The sequence below is a fragment of the Myotis daubentonii genome, chromosome 13 (genome assembly GCF_963259705.1).
Source record: "Myotis daubentonii chromosome 13, mMyoDau2.1, whole genome shotgun sequence".
NCBI classification, from domain to species: domain Eukaryota; kingdom Metazoa; phylum Chordata; class Mammalia; order Chiroptera; family Vespertilionidae; genus Myotis; species Myotis daubentonii.
Genome location: NC_081852.1, coordinates 7192220 through 7218687, shown reverse-complemented (window position 1 = coordinate 7218687; position 26468 = coordinate 7192220). Strand labels below are relative to the sequence as shown.

General features: G+C 51.4%; 1 protein-coding gene across 2 annotated transcripts; it reads left to right on the top strand.

Moving 5' to 3' along the window:
• The first annotated feature begins 1563 nt into the window (after positions 1 to 1563).
• Positions 1564 to 24419, top strand: TMEM273 (transmembrane protein 273). Of its 2 annotated transcripts, XM_059662084.1 has the most exons (6): positions 1569 to 1815; positions 11299 to 11352; positions 12127 to 12267; positions 13586 to 13616; positions 14759 to 14782; positions 23271 to 24419. In XM_059662084.1, exons 1-6 carry the CDS (start codon positions 1770 to 1772, stop codon positions 23293 to 23295), a joined length of 321 nt encoding a protein of 106 aa, XP_059518067.1. In that variant the 5' UTR covers positions 1569 to 1769; the 3' UTR covers positions 23296 to 24419. The 2 variants fall into 2 exon arrangements, with proteins under 2 accessions (XP_059518069.1, XP_059518067.1); XM_059662086.1 differs by lacking the exon at positions 14759 to 14782 and having other exon boundaries at positions 1564 to 1815.
• Positions 24420 to 26468: the final 2049 nt, after the last annotated feature.

The following is a 26468-nucleotide window of genomic DNA, read 5'->3' as shown; positions in this document are numbered from 1 at the left end:
GATGGGCAGAATGTGAGACCTCCCATCATTTGCAGCCTTCTCTTAGAAGCTGCCTGACGCCCAGATAACAGACAATCCATCACCCAAGGTTGAAGTCAAGACACAGGGCATCTGCATGGTTTGCATTTTTGCTGGTTTTCAAATGTGATAAATGCTAACTTTTGCAACCTTCTAAGAGATATGAGCTAACCATGAAGTTCCTCTTTTCAATAGTGAGGGAAATATTGCATACACCAGAGTTTCCTACTTCCCACACATCCTGCAGGTGGCCACGTGTGGATGAAATGAAATGCCCACTGGGAAGAAGATGCTCTGTCCCCCAAGCTCCCCTTGAAGTGGGCTCTTAGCAGCCATGCTAGGTTTCTCTGGCTGGAGCCCTGAGCCAAAGGAGCTTTGAGCTGTTGAACTTGGCGTTAGTCCGTGGCTTCCCCAAAGTCACATTAACGACCGCCCTGGTTCTCAGCTCCCAAGAAGCACTAGGAAAAAATTGAAAATGAAAGTTGCTTTTGGGTTTTGCTGCTTTCATTATTTCAGGATTAATTACTTTAATAATGAAATTTGCATTAGTACCTTCATGGGCTTTATACGTTTTATCATGACCTGGACATATTTGAGAAAATTTAGAATCACAATATTATTCTTGGGTCAGCAACAGAACTGTGTACAGTTACACAGAGATAAGGAAAGAAATTAAGCCATCTGTAAAGGCATAAGAATAACTTTTATAATGAGGAAATGAGTGAAACAACACCACGTATATATGTATTTATGGCGAGGCCGGATCACATTTATCTCTATGATTCCCTGTGGCCTGCCCCTAAATGCCTACATTTCTTTCCTTTACCTTCTTACTTCTGCTAACCATAGTCCCAGGTTGCACTGTCAAACAGCGGCCTTTCTTACACACTTGAGTTCGTGGCTTGGCGGGTGTCAAAAGGAGAACAGACGCCTGGGCCCCGCGGGCCTGTGCGCTTGGAGGGGAAGTCCCGTCTGTCGGCAGCGTCTCCTGGAAAGTTCGCCTTCCTCCTGGGAGCGCCAGCCTGACCCCGTGCCCCCTCTGCATCAGTGTGGGCATCGCCCAGGCGCCCAGTGCGCACACGCCTGCGCGTCACACCCTCCGGCGTCAGTGCGGTAGATGTTGCCCTCCCACTTACTGGGTGGACATAGAAGCACATATATTTCTATGTCATGAGTCCTTTTTCTAAGTATTTTTATAACCGCATTTCAGTATTAGCTGGCTTCTTTTATAATCCCTACACTTTATTTGAGGAATTTAAAATGTTATTCTGAGACGTGGGCCGGGGAGGGCAGCTTTCTGACCTGCCCAAGGCGGGGACTGACCCCTGCAGGAGCTGGGCACCAGGCCCAGCGGCTTTGCCCACATCCTTGTCCTCCCTCTACCCACTCCCTCCTCCCAGGCCTGGGTCTCTGGGCAGGAATCTGCACCCAGCTGTGTTTCCGTCTTGTGCTGTGTGTGTGTGTGTGTTTGTGTGGGGGGTGGGGGGGGAGGGTGGGGGCGGGTTACAGGAGGCAAACCAGTGCCTAACATGTCTCAGTGGCCCTCACCGTGGGCCACAGCCCTCCACCCCCTGGCAGAGACCGGGTCGGGCCTTCCGGCAGCCCTGCCCACAGGCAGGCTGGGGAGGAACTAAGCAGCGTGGGGTGTGGCAGCGGCTTCCTCCCCCTCGACCTGCGGGCTTGGCTGTGGTCCCCAGGAGCTCGGGCCACACAGCATCCGGGGCCGCTCTGCGGGGCCAGGAGCAGCCAGCATGGGCTGGGTGGCCGGCCTTCTGAGGACCCTCCTCCTCCTCCTGGGTAAGTGGGGGTGCGGTGAGGGGGGTTACTCTGCTGGGGGTGGGGTGGGGAACGGGGTGAGCATTTGCCCACTCGGGCTCAGTCCCTGAAGCATGGCTGTGTCCCTGTGCTCACTTTGATGGACAGCGAGCATTGCTCTTGTCTGGTTCACTCCAGCTGCAGCTTACAAATGCTACCGGGCCTGGGAGAACCGGAAAGGGTGATGTGGCAGGAAGAGCTCTGGGCTTGGGACCCAGACATCTCTGGCTGTGACCATGGGGGCTCCATTGCCCACAGAGCAAACCTCAGGCCCTCTGAGCATCAGTTTCTGAGCCAATAGAATGGGTGATAATGCTTATCTTTTAGGAGAGTGTGCACATGAAGTTCAACTTAAGTCAAATCAAAATAATTCCACAAGATGAGAAAATGCAGGCCTGTGGATGCCCCTCTACAGCTGGTGGGGGCCTCTGTCAGGGAGGGAAGCGGCCGCCTTACCCGGAGGCACCTTTGTTCCTTATCCTCTAACCCTGTGCATCAAAGAAGGACCAGGGCAGAGGCAGAGGCCAGCGAAAAGCGCAGCCAGATGTGGGGGGAGACGCAGATGGCCAGCGACACAGGGAGAAACCGAGAGGGGCAGAGGGAAGGCACAGAGGGACGGTAGAAATGTGCTCGAGGGAGGCAGGCAGGGGAGGCCAGAGCCACGCAACTTGGCAAAACCCCCTTTGCCAGCAACTGTTATGTCTTAAAAAGGCAATGGGCGCCTCATGTAGACAAGGGTGCTCTTTCCCAGAGCTCGCCCTGGGCCAAGACTCAGAGGCAAGCAGGCCGCCTCACGTTACTCACACGGAGGGACTCTGAAGCCGGCAGCAAGCCCAGCAGAAAACTGCAGACAGCCAGCCACAGCACCCACCACATTACACATGGGGACGCTCCCTGACAGTGGCAACGAGGGACGGGAGGCCCAGCGAGCAAGACCAGGGCCTGCAGGGCAGCTCGTGACAAGTGCACTCAGTAAAGTGGCAGAAGTTCTAAGCCCCCTTCTGCTTTTGACCTATTTAGATCATCTGTCCTGTGGGAAAAGGAAGTTAAGTTTAAGAAGCCCGACCCAAAATGTGCAGATTATACAAAGAATTACCAACCAATAGTAAGCTTTCCAGTGCTCGAGCTCACCAATAAGGAAAGAAGCAAACACGCCTGAGGTCTCCTAGTGCCTCCCTGGCGTGCGGGCCTGCTGTCTCCGCTAGACGCTGCATGTGCTCACTCTGCCCACAGCAGCGGGAGCAGGTCCCGCTCTTGCCTGCATTTTACCGGTGAGGCTCTTAGGACGTGGCCACGGTGTCCCAGCCAGTGGTGCTTTCAGAACTCCTAGCAGAGAAGTGGTTAGGAGTGAGCCTCTGCCCTTAGCCCCTGAGCATCCGCCCTGGCTGGACTCAGCAGCTCAGAGAGGGGCAGGTTGCTCATCTCCGCGGGTGCATTTCCTCTCTGTGACTTGGGGATGCTGACAGCACCCCTCCCAGGGCTGGGCAGGGAATTCGCTCTGTCCCGCGTGCTGAGCACCCAGCCCGCAGCCAGCATCTGACATGGGCTGCACTCTCACCACCGGATTCTCAGGGAACTCATTGATCCAACCTTCCCAGAGGCAATTTGGCAGTAACCCAGAAATCCCAACTTCAGGGTTTATCTTAATGAAATAATAGGGCGAAGCTCCCCGAATATTTAATAGACTCTTACCCAGCACTGCTGACCACAGTGAAAAGCAGAAACAGTGATATCGGCAGGAATCTGGCTCACACCCTGTGCTCTGTGGTTCAAACACCCAGGGTGTTTGGTGAAAGACACTCCCAGGCCTGATGGGAACCGAGGAGTGACACGCCCGCAGCTCGGCGGTCACGACGGTGCGGTTAGATTTTGCGGTTGTTTGCTCACCTAACCAAAACCTGACTGCAAATGGTGAATAGTATCCTTTATTCTTCATAGAAAATAGGATGACCCGGCATTTTTTTTTAGTTTCTCTGGGTTGGAATTTTTCATAATGATCATATATATTCATAATTCCAATAAATAAATTTCTGTGAACAACAAAAGTATAACATGGCAGCCTATTGAAAGCAGCAAGGAGAAGGGTTTTCCCTTAATGGGCTGGGGGAGGGCCCTAGGGGTTACCCAGTACAACTTACTAATGATGACCTGGAGGCCAGGCGCCCAGCCGGTCCCTCAGGGGCCGAGTGAGGGTGGGTGGGAGGCCTCAGGGACAGCGAGGAGGATCTCTGCCTGTCACCCCAGGAACATCAGGCTCTCAGGGGACCCCCACAGTAATGGGACAGTTTAGAAACAACGGTTTTTGAATGTCCTAAAGGTATCTTTGGTTATTAATCCTCACCTGCGGATATTTTTTCCATTGATTTTTAGAGAGAGGGGAAGGAAGAGAGGCGGGGGAGAGGGAGAGAGAGAGAAACATCAATGTGAGAGCGACTCATCGATTTGCCTTGACTGGGAATTGAACCTGTGTCCCTGTAACACAGGCCAGGACTAAAAATATTTTAAAAAACTGATCAATATAACAAACATTCATGGACCCGACATCATGAATTAACACATTTAAAACTTTGGTTGTTTTAAAGGTAAATGTATTTAAAAGTATCTAGATGATAAGTTGACATGTTCAGCAAAGAAACCACATCAGACATGGAGTTGAAGCCTTTTGGCTCCCTCCTCTGTCTTGGGCCCTACCGCCCCCCCCCCCCCCCCCGCGCCTGGGTTTGGCTGTACTTCCTGTGCCACGTTCTAGGTGGTAAAGACATGACCTGGGTGCACACAGCACACTCCACACGCGGCAGCGCCCACCCCATCTGACCACATGAACCAGACATACTCGTGCAGCTGCCTGTGCCCTTGGTCCCCACACTGCATGTGGCTTCCTTGTCCTTTCTGGTGCTAGTGGGGCTGAGTGGTTCCTCGCTTTCCATGACTGTGCTGCTGCCACCAGCCCTCCTGGTCCCGCCCCCGGGACTGGGGTGCAGTGTGTGCCAGGAGGCGCACCTGGGAGAGGAGATGCTGAGTCAGGGTGTGCATGGCTCCCTTTATTGGTTATTGCCAAATCGCTTCCCACCGGGAGGGCTGGGCTCTCTGCCCCCCCACAGATCCAGCATACTCGGTGTGGTCAGACTTCTCATGCTTTGCCAGTGGGGGGATTGTAAAACGTTATTGCCAAGTTTCCAGGTTATGTGTTCCTGATTACTAATGAGAAGAACCATTTCCTATATTTACCACACAGTTAGGTTCCTTTTCTGTATATTTCATTTTAGTTTTATTTGGTTATTGGTCTTCTGTGTATTTTTTCTGGATATTAATTATTTGTCTGTGCCATGTGTTGCAAATATTTGCAAATATCTTCTCTCAGTATGTTGTTTATCTTTCATCTTCGTGGCATCCTTTGCTCTGCAGAAGTCTCTAAATGTGATATAATCAAATCTATGAGAGAGAGAGAGAGAGAGAGAGAGAGAGAGAGAGAGAGAGAGAACTTTCTTTCTGAGCCATTTGAAAGTAAGTTGCACACAACATGTGTGTGTGTGTGTGTGTGTTTTATTTTAACCCCTAAAAACATTCATGTGTATTTCCCCAGAGGTAATCTCTTATATAAGCACAGCACAGCGATCAGCTTCAGGAAATTTAACAGCGACAAATGCTGTTACATAACCTGCCATGGCCCCGGCTGACCCATGGCGCCCTTGCAGCTTTCACTGCGCCTGAGCCAAAGCCGGCGGAGGAGGCTGGGCGCCGCGCGGCAGCCACGCCCGTCGCCTTCTGTGACCTCACATCTCAGCCTTTGCTCTTTCATGACATTGGCATTTTAGACCTTCCCTCCCTTTCTTTCACAGGACATTTTTCATAGAACCTTTGGGGCCTGCACGATAGCCTAATGGTTAGATTCTGGTTTCCCTTCCCCACCCGAGAGCGGCACCCTGCCCTGTGCCCTGCAGCGTCACAGTGGAGCCACAGGACACCAGCTGAGAAAGGCTGGCTGCTTTGGGCATAATGACAGAGACTTACAAGTAGGTTTTGGATTGTGCTTGTCACAGTGCTAAATAAATTATGTGCAATTTAACCATCAACCGATCAATATTTTTAAAGTTTGCTAAAATATTGCTCTAAGAATAGCTATTGAAAACAACTGATAAAATTTTTAGACATTTTATTAGAGGTTTGCAACTTCCTTTTTATTTTTATTTTTTAAAATATATTTTTATTGATTTCAGAGAGGAAGGGAGAGGGCTAGGGAGATAGAAACATCAATGATGGGAGAGAATCATTGATTGGCTGCCTTTTGCACACCCCACACTGGGGATCGAACCCACAACCTGGGCATGTGCCCTGAGGGGGAGTAGAACCTTGACCTCCTGGTTCCTAGGTCGACGCTCAGCCACTGAACCACACCGGCTGGGCTGCACCTTCCTTTTACAAAGCTGGCATGTAATATATTTCTATGGACTCTAATTCCAACCCAAATGCCAGCCATCTGTCTCCATTTTAATCCCGTTGGAAAGCACCCGCTGAAATCTATGCATTACTATAATCACGTTAATAAAAGAAATACAATATCACTTTAATTATGTTCCAGTTGCCTAAAACATCCTTCATTAAAGGAGCCAGAGTTATTGAAGAGAACAGCCTTTTCCCTCCCCTTAATTTATAATGAAAAGATGGCAGAGGCAGGGTACAGAGAATTAAATTCGTTTTTATCTTACAAGTCAAAGTCATCACTCTATTCCTTGGCCCAGAGTCCCTGAGATCTTTGTAAAAATCTTTCCTGACAGCTTTCCCCGGCTCCAGGTTCCTGCCAAGAGGATGGCTCAGATGGTGTGCGGATTCCAGTGAGAGCGAGAGCTCTTGATGAATTGTTTCTTTCTCTGTGTAACAAATCACCACAATGTAACACAGGAAACGAATACCTCACCTCTCAGAGAGTCAGCCTGGGGAAAGGGAGACGCTGGGCCCCAGGAAGCAAGAGAGATTTCCTGATACGGAGAGACTTTTCGTCATGGCTTTGCTCATTTTCTAAATGGATTGCCTGTGTGTTGTTTTGTTTTATTTTGTGTTGTCTTTTTTTAAATGCTGAATTTTAAGAGTTCTTAATATATTCCACATGAGTCCTTAATCAGATATATGATCTGCAAATATGTCCTCCCAGTCCCTTAGCTTGTCTTTCATTCTCTTCACAGGGTCTTTCACAGCAAAAATGTTTCATTTTAATTAAGTCTAATTTACTGATTTTTTTTTATGGATCATGCTTTTGATATCATGTCTGAGAAGCTTTCACCAAGCTCCAAGTCATCACGATTTTATCTTACATTTTCTTCTAACAGTGATATAGTTTTATACTTTTCGTTTAAATCTCTTACCCACTTTAAGTTCCTTTGTGAATTTAGGTCAAGATACTATTCCCCATAAACACCTAGCTGCTTCAGCATGCTGAACTGATGTTGCTCCCTGGGCAAAAACCAGGTGGTCATACTTGTGTGGACAATTTCTGAGTTACCCTTTCCTTTTCATTTATGTACTAGAGGCCCAGTGCATGGATTCATACACCAGTGGGGTCCCTCGGCCTGGCCTGTGCCCTCTTGCATTCCAGGATCCCTCAGGGGATGTCAGACTGCTGGTTTCGGCCTGATCCCTGCAGGCCAGTGCACGTCATAGGTACCGGTTGAACAGTGAAATACTCAAATGGTCTCTTAGGCTTTTATATATATATAGACTAGAAGCCTGGTGCACAAATTCGTTCACGGGTTGGGTCCCTCGGCCTGGCTGGCGATTAGAGCTGATTGGGGCCAGCCGGCCAGGGAGAGGGACTGCAGGAGGTTGGCTGTGGGAGTGCACTGACCACCAGGGGGCAGCTCCTGTGTTGAGTGTCTGACCCCTGGTGGTCAGTGCATGTTATAGCTACTGGCCGGTTATCTGGTCTGGTTGTCCTGTTGTAGCAATCATTTAAGCAATCATATATATATATATATATATATACACACACACACACACACACACACACACACACACACACACATATATATACTAGAGGCGTGGTGCATGAAATTTGTACACAGAGGGGGTGTTTCCTCAGCCCAGCCTGTACCCAATCCAATTGGGGATGCCTCGGGGGATGTCAGACCACAGGGATCGGGCCTAAACCGGCAGTCAGACACCCCTCTCACAATCTGGGACCGCTGGCTCCTAATTACTCACCTGCCTGCCTGCCTGATTGTCCCTAACCTCTCTGCCTGCCTGCCTGATCGCCCCTAACTGCCCTCTGAGGTGACTGAATCGTCAAGAAGAAAAGAGGTGCTTTAGGCACAGCTAGATTCAAGGGCTCAGAACTGTCTTTAGGACTTGGTCCCAGTCTGACCCTCTTCTGGGGGCGCTTCCATCTCACAGGTCCCCTCCAACCAGGGGGCCTCTCTGAGCCCACAAGGACCAATTCCGGAAGAGGCCCCTGTTTCTTCATATTGTCCCTGAAGTCCCAGAGTTGAGTCTCACTGACCTGAATTGGATCACTTGCCCTGCCCATGACCAATCACTGCTGACGGGAAGAAGGAATATGCTAATTAATCAGGATGGGTCACAGGTCCATCCTGGAGCCAGCCCTGGGCAATCGCATGCAGGTGATTCCCAGAGGAAAACCCAGGTGCTGCCAGTAGCTGAGGGGCCAAGGTCAGGGGAGGCAGGCCAGCCGCACAGCGAGTGTCCACCGCACAGGAGCCGCTCAGACTCCCTTCCGGTTGTGAGGCGAGGTCCTCAGGCAGGTGTCAGGATCACCAATGACGCTGGCCTCCTCTTCGGGGCAACCCTGTCTTCCCTGTCAGGCCATTGGGAGCACATGGCAGTGTCTCGCTCCTAGTGTGGACTCAGCTAGGGGGTGACGAATGCCTCTTCTAGACACTGGGGTCTTTCTTGTAGCTGAGAATGTGGGAATTTGTGAAATACAAAGGTAGAAGCCATTCTGCAATATTTAAGTTCCAAGGTGAGAATGGCCAGGCCTCAGCTGACAAACACTCCGGCCACCTTTCCCTATTTTAGTTCAGATACATATGGAACAACATCGGAGTGCCATGCACACCACTGCCCCACGGCCCCACGGCCCCACGGCCCCACGGCCCCACTGCCCCACGGCCCCACGGCCCCACTGCCCCACGGCCCCACGGCCCCACTGCCCCAAGGCCCCACTGCCCCATGACCCCACGGCCCCACGGCCCCACAGCCCCACTGCCCCACGGCCCCATGGCCCCACGGCGCCAAGGCCCCACGGCCCCACGGCCCCACGGCCCCACTGCCCCACGGCCCCACGGCCCCACGGCCCCACAGCCCCACTGCCCCACGGCGCCAAGGCCCCACGGCCCCACGGCCCCACGGCCCCACTGCCCCACGGCCCCACGGCCCCACTGCCCCATGACCCCACTGCCCCACGGCCCCACGGCCCCACGCTGCAACCACACAGCCCGACTCTTCGCAAATAGGGCGCGCAGAGTGCGGCCCCCCTGCGGGCGGGCCCAACAGGGGTGCGCAGCACGGGCTCTAGATGTCAGGGACGGCGCTGCGAGGGTCGGGTCAGATTCCAAGGGAGATGGGCCAAGGCCTCGCTGCGCCTTCCGCTCACTCTCTGGAGCAGGGAGCAGGCCTGCTGGCTGCCCTTCCATGGGGGACCCAGGGGGCCCCCGGGCCTCCCCCACTGACTCCTGCAGGAGGCTCCTTCCTGTGGGGAAGGACTTGCAGAGGGTGCTCTGCGGGACTGAGGTGGGAGGGGCTGCAGAGAGGGGGCTGGAAACCAGCTGGTTTTTTTGAGGGGGGGAAGGGAGGAGTGGTGGTAGAGTATCAGGTCGTCTGGCAACAGCATGCCCCAATGGGCATGAGGAAGAAGCAGAGACCCTAGACTCAGCCACAGTGCCTTTGTGCACCTCAGCCAAAGGAGGCAGCCTCTGGCAGGCATAGCCTCCGGTGTGTGCCTGGCGAGAGCTCCTGGGTTCAGAGCCCGACCTGGGCACATGCAGACACTGTGGGTGAGGCCACCCTGGAGCCTGAGCCGCCCCCTGGGGAGAGGCAGCCCCTGCTCTGCTCCAGGCTCAGCCGGACAGTGCTCGCCTCGGCTCCCCCCGCTCCGGGCTCAGCCGGACAGTGCTCGCCTCGGCTCCCCCGCTCCGGGCTCAGCCGGACAGTGCAAGGAGCGCCGGCCGCCAAGGCAGACTTGGTCAGCACTGCCTACGCGCACTGTGCCTACTACCACTGCCCCGTGTGTCTGCCGGCTGGCTCGGTCCTGCCTGCCCCCCGGGAGACCAGCCTTGGGACAGCCAGCTCTGGCTCAGCAGCGGGGACCTCCCCTGGTTTGAGAGCCTGTCCTCTGAATGCTGGCTCCCTCTTCCTGTTTGAAGAGAACCCAGAACTTCCAAGTGCAGTGGCTCTGGCTTCTTCCCGTGTCTCTCTCAGATCCGACCGTGGGAGCACTGAGAGCCCCTGGCTGTTCTTGCAGGCCAGCCCCGCGAGGGCCCTCCATCCTCCTCCATCCTCCGTCCACTGCAGAGCCTGGGAAAATCAGCACGTGGGACTTGCAGGGGGCCTAAGGCCCAGGAGGCAGGGGTGTGGTCGGCTGGCTAGCAGCTCAGGGTGGACCTCACACAGCGGCTCCTTAGAGCTCAGGGCAGAGATGGAGTGCAGGGGGAGGGCTGCCTGGAGGATTTCCCTCCCCCAGAAGGGACAGGCTGCCTGCAGCAGCTGGCCAGCAGGGATTCCTGGGGAGGGATGTGGCCTGCCTGAGTGCCTGCAGCTGTCAGAGCAGTGGCCAGGACGGGTGCTCACTCAGTCCCTGACCCTGGGCCGGAGGCAGGGCAGCCTGGAGAGCCTGTTTGGGCTGAGGATGTAGGGGCGCCCTGGGGCTTGGGGTGGACACAGGATGGAGCATGGGGTTGAACTGAGCCCAGGCCATGGGCTCCCTGCTAGAGAGGGCCAGGAGCTGAGAGGTCAGGGTTACTGGTGGGCGAGGTTGAGGAAGGGTGCTGGGTGCCAGGCCTTTTGACACTAGACATTCCTCCTCCTCTTCTCCTTCCCTGCTCCGGCCTGCAGGCTGAGCTGGGCGCACCCTCCGCGTGTCCCTGTGCGCACGTTTCCTTGCGTTTCTCTCCTTGTTCCTGGCTCTCTGGCTCTTTTCACCTCACTCACTCTGACCTGTGTCCTTTCTTCTTTCTCTGTCCCAGTTCCCGCCTGGCTTCACTGCACCAACGGACCCTCTCTCCCGGCCTGGGTGTTGTGGGGCTCTGGCAATCCATCAAGACTCCAAGACGGTCGGAGGCAGCCAGGGCCACCTCTGTGCCCCTGAGGGTGGCGGCCCAGCAGGAGCGGTCCCTGCAGCAGGCCTTCCCGACGTGCGGGAGGGGGTGGCCGGGGACAGGCTCTGGCCCCCCAGCCCTGCCTGGCCTGCTCACACCAGCGGTTCTGCTTTAACAGACTCGGGGTTTTCTTTCTTTGCAGATGTTGGAGGAGCTCAAGTGTTGGCAACGGGCAAGTCCACTGGGGCCGAAACTGGTAGGTGCCTGCCCAGCTGATTCTGCCGGGGAGACGAGGCGGGTGGGGCAGCGGTGGGCCTCTTACAGCTGTCACACAGAGGAAGGGCACTCCCCGCAGGCCTGCCTGAGCGGCTAGTGCAGCTTTCTCCTGGACATTGTCCTGCCCAAGGGCCTGTCCTAAGGGAATGTGAGTCCTCGGGCCACCTTTGTCCACACTCTGATGTGCAGCTCCAGCACCTACTGGCCTGCCCGCAGCCTTGTCCCAACAGCAGGCTTGGCCCTGCTCTGTGCCCAGCCCCCCCCCCCCCCCCCCCCCCGCACCATCAGCTCTTCTCCAGCGGGGAGTCCAATGGCAGGCAGGGTGTCCTCCTGCGGGAGAGCGGCCTCCCTGGTCAGCCCGGCCCGTCACCGGGCACTAGAGGGAGCCCTGTGCTCCCCAGCGGCCAGCAGGTTCTCCGGCAGCCGGGCCTCCTTCCTCTGCCTTCAGCACTCGCAGAGCAGGCAATGAGAGGGCCTAATGGAAGTGTAGTGAGCAAGGCCTCAGGAGGCCGGAGGAAGGAACCACTGGCCCCTTGGAAGGGACCCCACAGCCCAGGGAACCCGGGCGGAGTTCCGAGAGGAGAATCTGGGTAAAGGAGCCGGAGCCGATGTGCCCTCCGGAGAGTGGACGTTAGGTCGGCCTCAGTGGTCACACGCGTGACTGTGGGCTTCGTCCAGAATGTGGAGGTTGCCTGGACGCCCTTGGCAGGTGCTGCCCCTCAGAGCCATCGCTCAATGTCTCCTCACCCTTCAGACATCAAATACGCCCTCATCGGGACGGCGCTGGGGGTGGCCATCTCGGCGGGCTTCCTGGCCCTGAAGATCTGCATGATCAGGAAGCACTTGTTCGATTTCGATTCCTCAGACCTGCGGAGCGCAAACGTGGGAGTCAGCGGTAAGGACACGGGCGTCCAGCCGGGCTCTGTCCCCGACAAGGGCATGTTCCCGGCAGCCACCCCACAAGGCACCCAGGGCCACTGCAGAGCCCTTGGTAGAGAAAAACTAAAAGCCACGGCTGCAAAGAAATATAGCGACCCCGCCCTGTCCGTCCTTCTGTCTGTCTCCGTGCTTTTCTCCTTAGCGGCTTCCTAAGAGTCAGGTTCCTGAAGGAAGGTGGGAAAGATGGACTCGATCCCGGGGGTGGTGAGGCTGGCGGGCGGAAGGGGCTGCCAGCACTGACTGTGTGGCCAGTTGCATTTTTTCAAAAACGGTGGTCCTCGATCCAGGAGGCACCTGCAGGGCACAGCGCACGCAGACGCTGAGCTGTCAGTTTGTGTGTGGCTTTTTAAAAAGATTTTTTATTGATTTCTTTAGAGAGAGAGGGAGAGAGAAATGTCCCTGTGAGAGAGAACACGGATGGCCTGCCTCCTGCACTCCGCCCACCAGGGATCGAGGCCCGGCCCGGGCATGTGCCCTGACCGGAATCGACCGGCAAACTTGGTGCATGGGACACAGCCGAGCCACACCAGCCAGCGCAGTTTGTGACTTTTGATGGCAGAATGCAACAGCGATTGACACCCTTTTGTCTCAAGACGGGGCCTGCAAAAGCCACCCCCATGAACGGGGTAATGGCATGATGATGGATGATGCAGTTTTCCATGAGGCTTTCCTGAGGGCGAGGAAGGAGATGCCTCAGCATGTCTCCAGAAAATGCAATGGTCATCTGTGAAGATATGCAGAAGGCATGGGGGAGGGGGGTGTCTGGGCCAGGAAAGCGGGGGCAGCAGCTCTCGGGGCCTTCCTGGGATGCTAGCGTGTCTAATTGCACGAGGGGCTCAGTTTGCCATTGGAGTTGGTTTACCATTGATTTTGTATCCCTGCGAACAAGGAGGGAGGGAGAGCTATAGCCTCTTCATCACAGAGCAGGCGCATGTCAGACCCCTGAGGGCAGAAGCTCCAGGGGCTGCAGGTGGAGAAGAGGGGAGGGCGGGCTGCTTAGGGAAGGCTTAGCCTCCCCTGCCTGCTAAGCTATGCGTTGTCATGGGCAGGAGCTGAATAGAGAGGCTCTGGCAGTGCCAAGGGGGGGGGGAGCCCTCAGCTCAAGACCACTGCCCCAGTGCCCCCCAACTCCCTAGGGAGCCTCTTAACCCTGCCCGAGTCCAGTTGGCTCTGCCCCCCTCCCCCCGACCTCTCATCCCCCCGTTGCCTGGCACTGAGCGAGCTGCACACCGACCACAGCGCCTCCTTCCTAACGCCCTGCTCTCTCTGTTTAGATACCATCGCGCCAAAGAAGAGAGCCCCACGGTAAGGCTGCTGCTGGGGGACCACGTCCCTCCGGCTTCGTCTGTTCTGCTCCCGGCCTGGCAGCCCCGCCCTTTTCTGAAACGCTTCCCATGGGCCCCCCTCCCACTCTGCTCCTCTGGCTGTGGGCAGGTGTCATGAGAGGGTGTAGCAGCCAAGTGGGCTTGGGCTCGCCCTGGGCACTGGGCATGTGCTGCAGACCATGTGGCCACTCCGGGCCTGTGTCCGGGCGATGGAGCGAACACTCAGACGGAGCGTCAGCAGAGTGGCTGGGCCATGCTCCCTGGCCAGCCGGACGCCCACACGCCGAGAGGGACTCTCTGAGTTCAGGAAACTTAGTTTTGGAAACTCCAGGGCCCCTGGAAGTCTCCAGAGCTGGTCGCAGGCTCTGCTTCAGGGACTTCTTAGAACTGGAATTCACAAGAATGTCAGGTTTCACCACGCCCACTGCTTACCCTGGCCCTGTGTCTGCCTGCGGGCCGCTAGCAGGGTGGGGCGGCAGGGGCTGTGATGATGTGGGACGAATGACTGACACACGCTTGAGTTTGGGAAGATCTGCTGTGGACAGTGCAACCCAAGCAGGTAGCCCCTGGTTTCCTGTTGCTGTGTGTGACCCGGTCAGAGGGAACCCTCCATCTTGCGTGTGTGTGAGTTCTGGATCATTCTGACATGCCAGAGCCGGAGGGGGCGACTTCCACACTGCAGGCCAGGTGGCTGATGGCCACCCAGCAACAAGCCCTGTGCCTGCGGTTCAGGGAGAGGGGCTGCAGGCAGCAGGAGGAAGCGGGTGGTGGAGGAAGGAAGAAGCGAAGGAGGAGAGGTGGGTGGCTGGGCCTCGCTGGCCGCCCAGCTTCCCCCGGGACGTGCCGTCCCCGTGTGCGGGAGCTGCTCCTGGCCTGGGGCCTATGGGAGCTCCCCACCAGCACAGGGATTCTCGAAGCAAAGGGAGGCACAACTCAGATTTCTGAAACTGACACTAGGTGGAGTCAGGCTGAGTCGGGAGAAGTTAGACCGAAGGACAGGCAAGCCAGTCTCTTACAGCAAAGCTGCATGTGCTTTCTGTCACCCAGGAACGATTTAATAAATCACTTACCATAACTTATCACAAATAGGAGTGATGTCTACCCTCTTCTTCTGCTTTGCAGGTCGAACCTCAACTTCTCCGAAAGGTGAGTTGGTTGCAGGAGTCAGCACTGACTGAAGGAGAAGGACAGGCCGGCCTGCGGTGGCTCGCCTCACGCCACGAGAGCGGAGCGGCCACTAGCCAATGGCACGTGTCCTGGGCCAGGGAGGCTGCGAGACCAGGAGCCAGCCGCTTTTAGGGACACTTGCAGAAAATCCTAGCAGGTGGAACTTTGGCAAGATGTAAAATGAAACTATGGGGCATTTGCCCAATTAGAGCTGAGAAAAATGGGATTTAACAGCAAGATAGTTCATTTTTTAAAATATATTTTTATTGATTTCAGAGAGGAAGGGAGAGGGAGAGAGAGATAGAAACATCAATGATGAGAGAGAATCACTGATTGGCTGATTCCTGCACGTCCCTCTGTGGGGATCGAGCCTGCAACCCAGGCATGTGCCCTGACTAGAAATTGAACCTTAACCTCCTGGTTCATAGGTCAACATTCAATCACCGAGCCACACTGCTCAGGCCGTTAATTTTTTAATTTTATTTACTGAGACCTTCTCTTGATAGAGGCCTGTCAAACAGATAGCCCATTTACTCCATTTGATGAAAAAAAATTCCAAACTTTTCTCTGTGTCATCAAGCTATCAGTTTGGCGAGGCGTCGGATGCTCACCTCTGCTTTGGGGTCTCAGTGGACAAGGCCTGCACATGCAGGGTGGGGCCAGCAGAGGGGGCACCTGCTCCCCAGGAAGGAGGCACCTCCTCCGGGGTTATCCGAATCCTTGGTTCTGGTTCACACTCCCAGGGCCTGCTGGCCTGCCCTCCGGCGCTGCCCACATGCCCTCATTCTCCCTTCTTGGGAAACATTGTAAATAAACCACAAAGTAGAAAGGACCGTGTAATAAAGACAGACATACACACCCTTCATCTAGAGCAGTGGTTCTCAACCTTCCTAATGCCGCGACCCTTTAATACAGTCCCTCATGTTGTGGTGACCCCCAATTTCATCGTTACAAATTGAACATAATTAAAGCATAGTGATTATTCATAAAAACAATATGTAATTATCTATGTGTTTTCCGATGGGCTTAGGTGACCCCTGTGAAAGGGTCGTTCGACCCCCAAAGGGGTCGCGACCCACAGGTTGAGAACCGCTGCCCTAGAGTCACAGGTAGTACTTGCCACTTGCGTTTTCTCTGTATACATCTATTTCCCCTGCTCCACTAACAACTGGTATAGACACCAGGACATTTCATCCTAAATACCTTATCCTGTTACCTCCCACATGCTCGCCATACAATGGCCGTGTTTAGAAAAATGAATGATAACTCAATATCATCTACGCAGCCCATCTTCAAAGTTCTCTGGTTGTTTAAAAAGCATCTTTTATAGCTCTGTTTCCCTAAGCCAGGATCATTGTATTTGATTTTGTCTCTTTATTTTCTCTCTCATTATTGGACAACCCCTCTGCTTCCCCCCCATATGCCAGCAATTTTCAGCCTTTTTCATCTCATGGCACATAACTAATTACTAAAATTCTGCGGCACACCAAAAGATATATTTTTGCAGATCTGACAAAAAAATAGCTATCATTTTAATTCATTCACACCAGACAGCTATTGTTGTGTTGGCTGTTGTCATTTTTTATGTGACAGTCGAAGGGAAGAGGCCGGTGCTCCTGAATAAATAGCCGGGCACTCCAGGTTTTAAACATTCCCGCGTTGCACGGGGCGAAAATCGCTGCCCTGAGGCATTGCCAGTTTGGCAGTACCCAAGCCTGTTCCTGTCTGATGTCCCGTTTTCTGGTTTGTTAGGTTCTGTCCTTCTGAGTAAATCCAGATGGAGAATTTTGTCGAGACTGCCACAGAGGTGACCCTGCATCTTCTGTGGTGCCGCCTTAGGAGGCACCCACGCCAGGCCCCCGGGGGAAGGGGGGGTGCTGTGTTTGCTCACTGGTCCAGGAAGCAACTGCTGGACTCCACGTAGTTGAGGTCAGATTCCCCCTGGTAACCAGTAAGCAATCCAAGGGTGCCCAACAGTTCTTCACCCAGTGACTTAATGTATCTTCATGAGTTACATTTGAATCAATTATTCACTGGGAATTACAAAATACCTAGTTTCTAATTCTAACATTTCTTCTATATGTAACAGCTGGCATTCTACAAAGAAGGAATTTTTCTCCCCAGCCCATTTTCTTTCATTTAGTTGAACATTATTCCTATGAACTTCAGTGCATTTTAATTCATTGCCATCATGAATCTTTTTTATGCTCTAATTATCCCAAGTTTATCCAGTACAAGTCACTTCTTCATGGCTTTTACAGGACCCCATTAGTCACTGAGCATTTCCTAGACTTTGACACAACACAGTAACGCCAGTTCACCTTGTACTGTCCCTGCTCAGACTGGAATCACATTTCCCCCAGAGTCCCTCCTTCCCTCCCTCCCTCCCTCCCTCCCTCCCTCCCTCCCTCCCTCCCTCCCTTTCTCCCTTTCTCCCTCTCTCCCCTTCCTTTTCTTGATGTGGAATAGTTTTCACAAACCAAGGTCTGGGCACAATGTGTGCTCATAGCTACTGAAGCATTATTGCATCTACACCCCCTCAATGGACAGTCAGGAAATGTATATTAAAATCACAAACTCAATACCTTAAAGTTCTTCTTAAGCTTTTCTTATTTTATATTTTCCCCTGGCTTCTCCAAAGTGAAAGCTCTGCTTCTCAACCATATGAAAGCTTTTACTCGCTTGCTGTATCATATAATATACACACTGACAGAGTTACAACAGTGCACAGCTACACACTTACTTAGCAACTTGAACATTCCTTTACCATTCCTCTTTTTTTTTTTTTTTTTTTTTTTGGAATTTAGCCTCTGTGTGTACAGAGTATTGTGTTCAAATTGAGTTTATTTCTCTTTGAGGTTGCATTACTAATTTGATGCAGTGAGAAATATTTGATTGAGTCTGTCTGCTGTGTTCCTGTTTTCTTTCTTAATCCTTTAGTTTAATTGTGTTTTTGAGAATGAAGAGCATGCACACCCCGAGGTCTTGCTCCCATCCCTGTCCACTCCACCACACCTTGAGCAACTGGTGCCAATCGTTTCTATCTTACCCTTTTTGTGTTCATTTCACAAATTATAATGGATTAAAAATTTTACATATATACAATATTTTATAAAATTAAATGTTTTATCTATACTAATAAAAAGGTAATATGCTAATTAGGGTGGACATCTTCCAGACATCCACCTGGACAAAGCCACAGCACCTGCGAGGCCCGGGGCTCAGGCCTTGTAGCCGCTGCGGCCGGCAGTGGCAGCAGCTGTGGGGTGATGGGGCGGGGCCTTCACCTGATCGGCCTGGTCGCTTCCTGCAGAGGGAGGCCAGACTCCCCCTGGGGAGCAGGCCTAAGCCATCAGTAGGACATCCCCTGAGGCGTCCCAGACTGTGAAAGGGGGCAGGCCGGGCTGAGGGACCACCCACCCAGTGCACAAATTTTCATGCACTGGGCCTCTAGTATATACACAGATATACAATTTTTCCAGTCCTTGTGTGGGTTTATATTTTTATTTGCCCACTGGCATTTGTTGCAGTGTTTAGTATGAGATAAAGATTTAGTTTCCTCTTTTTCCCATCTGGCAACTCAGTTATCTCAATATCATTTTTTAAAACAGCCCTATTTCCCCCAGTGTTGTTTTTTTAAATTTATCTTTATTGTTGAAGGTATTACAGATGTCCCCTATTTTCCCCCATTGACCCCCTCCTCCCCACTCCCAAGCCCTCTCCAGGCCTTCACCACACCACTGTCTGTCCATGGTCTATGCATATATGCATGTAAGTTCTTTGGTTAATCTCTTCCCCTGCCTTCCCTCTGAGATTCATCAGTCTGCTGCATGTTTCCATGTCTCTGTATCTATTTTGTTCATTAGATTCCACAAATAAGTGATATTTGTCTTTCTCTGACTAGCTTATTTCACTCAGCATAATACTCTCCAGGTGCCTCCATGTGGTTCCAAAGGTTAAGAGATCCTTCTTTTTTTACAGCTACACAGTATTCCATGGTATAAATGTACCACAACTCTTTTTATCCACTCATCTGCTGATGGGCCTTTGGGCTGTTTCCAGATCTTAGTTATTAAAAATAATGCTGCTATGAACATAGGGTGCATACATTCTTTCTGATTAGTGTTTTAGGTCTCTTAGAATATATTCCTAGAAGTGGGGTCACTGAGTCAAATGGAAGCTCTATATTTCATTTTTGAGGAAACTCCACACTGTATTCCATAGTGGTTGCACCAGTCTGCATTTCTACCAACAGTGCACAAGGGTTCCCTTTTCTGCACAACCTTGCCAGCACTTGTCGTATGTTGACTTATTGATGGTAGCCATTAGGCAGTTGTGAGATGGTACCTCATTGTGGTTTTAATTTGCATCTCTCTGATAAGTGACTTTGAGCATTTTTTCATGTTTCTTGGCCATTTGTATGCCCACTTTGGAGAAATGTCTATTCAGGTCCTCTGCCCATTTTTTAATTGGATTGCTTGTCTTTCTGTTGTTGAGCTGTATGAAGACTTCATATATTTTGGAAATTAACTTCCTATCAGGTGTATCATTGGCAGATATGCTCTCCCACACGGTGGGCTCCTGGTTCATTTTGATGTTGGCTTGCTTTGCTGGGCAGAAGCTTTTTAGTTTGATGTCATCCCTTCTGTTTATATTTTCCTTTGTTTCTCTTGCCCTAGGCCAGCGGTTCTCAACCTGTGGGTCACGACCCCTTTGGCAGTCGAACAACCCTTTCACAGGGGTCACCTAAGACCATCCTGCAGATCAGATATTTACATTACGATTCATAACAGAAGCAACATGACAGTTATGAAGTAGCAACGAAAATAATTTTATGGTTGGGTCACAACATGAGGAACTGTATTTAAAGGGCCAGAAGGTTGAGAACCACTGCCCTAGATGATGTATCGGTGAAAATTCTGCTCTGTGAGATGTCTGAGATTTTGCTGCCTATATTTTCTTCTAGGATTTTTATGGTTTCACAGCTTACATTTAAGTCTTTTATTCATTTTGGATTTTTCTTATGTATAGGGTAAGTTTGTGGTCTAGTTTCATTTTTTTCCATGTATCTGTCCAATTTCCCCAACACCATTTATTGAAGAGACTGTCTTGACTCCAAGGTATGCTCTTGCCTCCTTTGTGAAATATTAACTGAGAGTAATGGAGTGGGTCTGGCTTCTCAGTTCTATTCCGTTGGTCTGTATGTCTGTTCTTGTGCCAATACCAGGCTATTTTGATTACAGTGGCTTTGTAGTATAACTTGATATCTAGTATTGAAATTCCCTACAACTTTGTTCTTTTTTCTTAAGATTGCTACAGATATTTGGAATCTTTTTGGGTTCTATACAAATGTTTGGAGTATTTGTTCTAGATCTATAAAATATGCTATTGGTATTTTAATAGGGATTGCATTAAATCTATAGATTGCTTTGAGTAGCATGGACATTTTAATGATGTTAATTCTACCAATCCATAAACATAGTATACTCTTCCACTTTCTTATATCTTCCCGTCACTTTTTTCAATGTCCTATCATTTTCTGAGTACAGGTCTTTTATCTCCTTGATTAAGTTTATTCCTAAGTATCTTATTTTTTTGTTGCAATGGTAAATGGGACTTTTTAAAGTTTCTCTTTCTGAGAAGTCATCGTTGTTGTATTAAAAAAAAGCCACAGATTTCTGGGTGTTAATTTTGTATCCTGCTACATTGCCAAATTCATTTTTTAAATCTAGTTGTTTTTAGGTGAGGTCTTTAGGGTTTTCTATGTACAATATCATGTCATCTGTGAATAATGACAGTTCTACTTCCTCCTTTCCAATTTGGGTGCTTTTTATGTTTTCTTTTTGTCTGATTGCTATGGCTAGGATATCCAGTACTATGTTGAGTAAGAGTGGTGAAAGTGGACATCCTTATCTTGCTCCTGTTCTTAGGGAAAATGGTTTTAGATTTTGCCCATTGAGTATGATGTTGGCTGTAGATTTTTGATATACGGCCTTTATTATGATGAGGTATGATCCCTCTATTCCCACTTTGCTGAGAGTTTTTACCAAAAATGGGTGTTGGATTTTGTTGAATATTTTTTCTGCATCTATTGATATGTTCATGTGATTTTTGTCTTTCAATTTGTTTATGTGATGTATCACATTTATTGATTTGAGAATATTGTATCATTCTTGCATCTCTGGAATAAATCCTACTTGGCCATGGTGTATGATCTTTTTAATATGTTGCTGGATCCAATTTGCTTATATTTTGTTGAGGAATTTAGCATTTATGTTCATCAGGGATATTGGTGTGCAATTACAAGTCTGTTTTTGTGTGGCCCAGAAGATTTTTCAGATTTTACTCTCATGGGTTTTCCACACTTCAGTTTCTGTTTATTCCTAAATATTTGATGTTTTTGTTGCTTTAGTAAATGGAGTTTCCTAGTTCATCTCCTCCTTGGTGATTGATTGCTTTGGATTGGTTTTGCAGGTTAACATTGTAGCAGCTGCCTTATTGGATACTGCTATTGTTTGCATTGGTTTCCTTCTTGGTATTTAAGTGTCACCTTTGTCATGTTCTAAATTTTATGATGGCATGTCAAACTCCATATCTTTTCAATTCTTATGCCTGTAATTGTTTTTTCCTCTCTGACCGTATCTGCTAAGAACATCAATGCTAAATAACAGTGAGAACAGTGTGCAGACTTGTTTTGTGCCTGATCTTGGTGGGAAATACACCGGTGCTTTCCATTAAGTAAGCGCTGGCCTGAGGGCTGAAGTATGTGCATGTTATCACATTAAGGAAGTGCCCATCAATTCTTCTTGTATTGAGTTTTTAAAATCAGAAACGTGTGTTGGATTTGGTCACAAGTCTTTTCAGCATGAGCGGGCATTAGCGCACCCGGGGACTCTCCTAGCAAACCAGGCTGGATAGACCCTTTGTTACTAGAGCCTTTGTTTCTTTTCCTCCTCGCCCTGTTGATCTGTATACTTGTTGTAGGATGTGGTAGAAGACTCGGGTTTATGCCGTCACTGTAATCCTGCCGTCTCCAAAAGACTTTCTCCTTCTCTTAATGCCCAGCCTAGGTCTCCAGCCTAATTCACCCGCTAATCTAGCCAGCGATGCTCTCCCAGCTCCTGCCCAGCTTATCTTCTCCTGCAGGCTGTGGCTGGCTCTGCCAGGCTGGTGACATAGCCTCCTGAAGAGGAATGGCTGCCCTGGCAGAGAGCATCTTCCTCCGGGAGGTGGCTCGCAGGTGTCTGTCCCCAGCTCTGGGCCATCGGGGATGGGGGGAGATGGTCTCATGGCCTGCCCATCTTCTTTGGGCATCAGGAATTCAAGCACAGCTGCTGGCTAGGGACAGCCACTGCAGACTTTCTCTGAAGGGGCCCTTTCAACTCAGGACTCGTTCAAGACAACAGGAAGAATGAGCTTTCTGTTGAGCCCTGGCCTCTAGGCCAACTTAAACGCTATGTCCTCCTGGCCCATCATACTTTCAAGAAGAAGCACATCACCTGACCGCAGTTAGGCCCACTCTTAGAAGCCCTTTCCCCACTGGTCTTTCTTACCATCCTTGCTCCTTTCCGACTGCTTGTTCTCCATCGGCTCTGCTGCCATTCAACTCTGCAACCCCAGCCTCTGCCTTGCTCCCCCACACAAGGGTGGGTAAGTGCTGGTCTGTTGGTGTTTTCCTCTGCCCCATCCTTCTGCTAAGGGGCGATATTAATTAAACATCAAGATATTAAGACTAAATACACACAATGGAATGGCAAGTATGCAATGTAGGCATAAATATGTCTTTCTGCAACAACTATAGATAATATTTATGTGAAACTAAGTGTTGAGGTGAGTTCAGTCACAAAATGGAGGTGTTGGGAGGCTCTTAGCTGCGAGGGGCCACCGCAGGGTCTCGGCCCTACTTTCTACTGTATTGCGATGTGGGTTGGTGAGCTCACCTGCTCTTCTCTGTTCCTGGGTTTTAATATATATCTGTGCTGCATTCCCTCAGTCAAAGCCGATGCACTAAGTACAGCATCGCCTCACCTCGATAACAGCGTATAGTTCAGACTTGAAGGTACCACTTTCCAGTTACATTCCTGTAGGCCTGTCCTCCCGTTCCTCTTCTGTTTGCCCAGATCTTGCAAACTCTTCAAGTTCACAAAGTGGCACTTTCCCTTCGATGTGCCTAGTACCCTTGGGGAATGACTTCTCCCCTTTTTGTCATCGAGGTGGATGGGTGTGGTGGTCTTGGCTTGGTAGGCAGAAAGCAGCCGCAGGTTGAGCTCACCTAAAACTCTCCTCTTCCATAGAAGCCACTGGCCCCCAGGCCCCTCGCTGTGTTGCGTGAGGAAATGCCCCTTGCTGAGATTTGCTGATGACCTTTCACACCTGTTTAATGGTGTGTCACATAGCATATGTCACGACTAGTTACAGCATAGTCATTGCGTCAGTAAGTCTTCCGGATGGTTCTCTTCCTTTCCAGAGAGGCACAAGTGATTGAACTCTAAATGAGCAGCCACTTCCGGCGGGGCCTGGCAGTCTGACACCGCCCACTGCAGCGTGGGGAATGTCTTGAATTTGAATGTCCAAAGCTGGTGATGGACATCAATATCCGGGCAAATAATAGCATGAACAGAACCCGTCGTGCCTGTGCCCTGGAGGAAAGCATCACCTCTCTTGCAAGAAGCTTGCCCACAGCGGGAGGCATGAGCACCGCATCCAGGAGTGAGGAAGGATGGAAGCCAGTCAGTCCTCCCTGCCTGCGTGGTACCCACGCTGAGCTGTTCAGGCTTCCATGGTGACATGGACTCCATGTCGATGGAACCTCCCCACAGAGCATGCTCAGGGAATGAGAACCAAACTCAAGACACAGCCTCTTAAGCACCAGCATCTTGGCGACAGGTAAGCGGCGTTTTCCAGAACTGTTGGCCTCACCTTCGTAGCTGCCGGAAGAAGCCCCAGGAACATGTAGGCGCCCTGATGCACGGAGACCGTGAGCAGTCTCTTTCTATAGACGAAACACTGATCTTCCAAAGAAGAGATGGCAGGCTGGAGCGAGAGGACACATCTGCTGGCCACGGGCTGACCGGCAGCCCTGCAGGCTCATGGTGGGCCAGTACAGAATTGCATGGGAAGCCTATGCTGTGCCTGAGAGAAAGCTAGTCCAGTGTAAGCGATTGTTGTTACACTCACAGGATTACTCCCTGGTTATTGTTACAGTGTGCGTGCCTTTCACACTGTAACGAGGCTCGGAAACATCTTTTTACTGTTCCCATCAACGGAAGGCTCTGCGGGCCAGCCCGTCCGCACAGCTCTGCCCTGTCATGCTGACCTGTGTTTGTGGGGCTGCGGCTGGAGCCCTCTGTGCCTTTGCACGCAGCAGAGATCGGGTGGTTCTATGGACGGTGCTCCTTGGACTGGATTACTCTCCTTTTGTGTGATGACAGGTGAGCTATATCACAGGATGAAGTGCTGCCTTTCGACAATCTGCCTGGATTCCCAGGGCGTCTTTCATCTGACTTGATAACAATGCAGCTCATTAGCAGCCTTTGCTAACTGGTAACCGAAAGCAGCAATGCGATCATCATACGCAATTTTCTGTGTGTAAGAGAATAAACCACCGTGTAAGCTCTCTGCTCACTGATTTGTTTCTTTCGGCAGCATTTTAATTAAGATATCGGCTTTGTGAAAGGCAGAGACACCTGTGAACTGAAGGGCATGCCTCTGAGTGCTCAGTAATCCTTTCATTTTCTGTGGACTTGACAGAACTGTGGGGTCCGCTCCCCGTCCCCACCTCTGCCACCTTTTCCCAGCTCCTCTTCTGGGCTCTGGTTGTGTTTATCTCCCACCAGGCCTCCTGTGGAAGAGCACGGAGAAGTGTGTGGAGGCCAGTGCTCTCTCCTCGGGTTGTAGGGGCTAACATGCTGGGAGGCGGAAGGGCTGGGGGCCCTTTGCAATGGGTCTCCTGGGCTTATATCCAAACCCAAGCTCCGTGGCCCTCTTCTGTGGCAGTCCTACAGCCCTCCCCCTCGACAGCCCTTCGCCGTGGGACCGGTTCCTGGGGATGGAGGTGCTGGCGGGCAGACCTCCTGGCGTGCTTGGGAGCAGCCTGGGAAGTGATTGTGTCTCTGGGTGCGATGTCTGCAGTGGGGACATCTCGACGGCCTCGGGCTGTGCATGGGGAGCGTGCCAGCAGAGGCCAGTGGCTGGAATAAGCCTGTGGGCCCTGGGCCCCCAGGACACATGCGGGTCCCAGACAGCCCATCTTGGTGGGCAGGATCCTGCCCAAAACCGAGGGGACAGATGACCCTGGACACCAGAGGAAGAGCCATCCCTGCGTAGGTGACGCGGCTGCAGGTGGCTTTGCTGATGCCAGAACCCAGTACTTGGGCGAGAAGAAGGCGAGCTGGGGAGGGTTATCTGGCAAGATCAAAAATTAAGTCTGTATTAATCTCTATATCCACAAACTTAATGATAATGTTTAGTACATACACTAAATCCATACATAAAATTAAATCAGTATGTGTTTATGTTCTGCTATGTGTGTTGAAAGTATACATATCATAGAATTCCAATATATTCTTTGGTATGTTCTATTCTAGAGTATATGGGGCTGGCATAAGTAAATAAATGGCATCCTTTTTCATCATCCAAGTTTTAAAATAGTTGAGAGATAGACAAACAGCAGATGGAGAGGAGAATATCAGAGTTGTGATTTTCAAGTGAGTCATGATATGCAACAACACTCCTCAGCCTCAGAGTCCTGGCCCAATTCAAGCAAGAGGTGAGAGTGGCCTGGGCCGGATGCTGGCAGCAAAGGTGCAGAGGGAGGATGGGCTTGGGGTGCTGTTTGGAGGTGAAGAGGCGAGACTTGTGGACAGATAGGCTTGGGGGTGAGGGAAAGGCCAGCTCAGCACCACCTCCTAGGCCTGGTGTCAGTGCCCGGGTGTGGAGGACCCTGGGGCCCTGTCTTGGGAAAGGTCTACAGCTCGTCTGCAACTACTAGCAGCCAAAGCACGGGCTGCTTTTGGAGAGAGCGCGAGCCCACACTCCTGCAGCTGTTCAAGCTTGTGAACTGGGGTTACAAACACACAGGTTGGAAGTCGCTCCAAATGTGCTCCGGCGCCCATGAGAGAGCGCAGGGGCGAGTCAGCGGAGGTGATGGAGTGTGCAGACGGAGGGCGCTGAGCCGGTGCAGGTGAGGAGCTGGTGCCTGCACATGAAGCCGAAAGGGCCAGGCCAGCTGTGCCCGGGTCCATCCTGCTGGCTGGTTCTCTCCCTTCTGAGTCATGTGTCATAATCCCAGATGTGTCAGATAAATTAATCATCCTGCAGAGAATATGGTTTTGCCCGTGTGCATTATCACTGGTGACAGCCCTCTCCCAGGCTGTGTGCAGGGTGCAGGGCAGTCACTCGGGCCACCAACATTGAGCTTCACTGAGTGCGTTTGGGTCTGAGTGTCCATGGTCCTGGAATTTCAACTGGCAGGTTCTCTCCTCAGGTGTGGTCCCTCTGAGAGTGCAGAACCACGGTCGAGCATGGGGGCTCTCCTGCCACATGCTTCTTTGTGAGCTGGACAACCTATGTAACCTTGCGGTGCCTCAGTGTCCCCATTTGTGAAATGGGCTAATAGATGTCCCTGCCCAATAGGGTCTTTGGAGCATTTAATGAGGTAACTCAC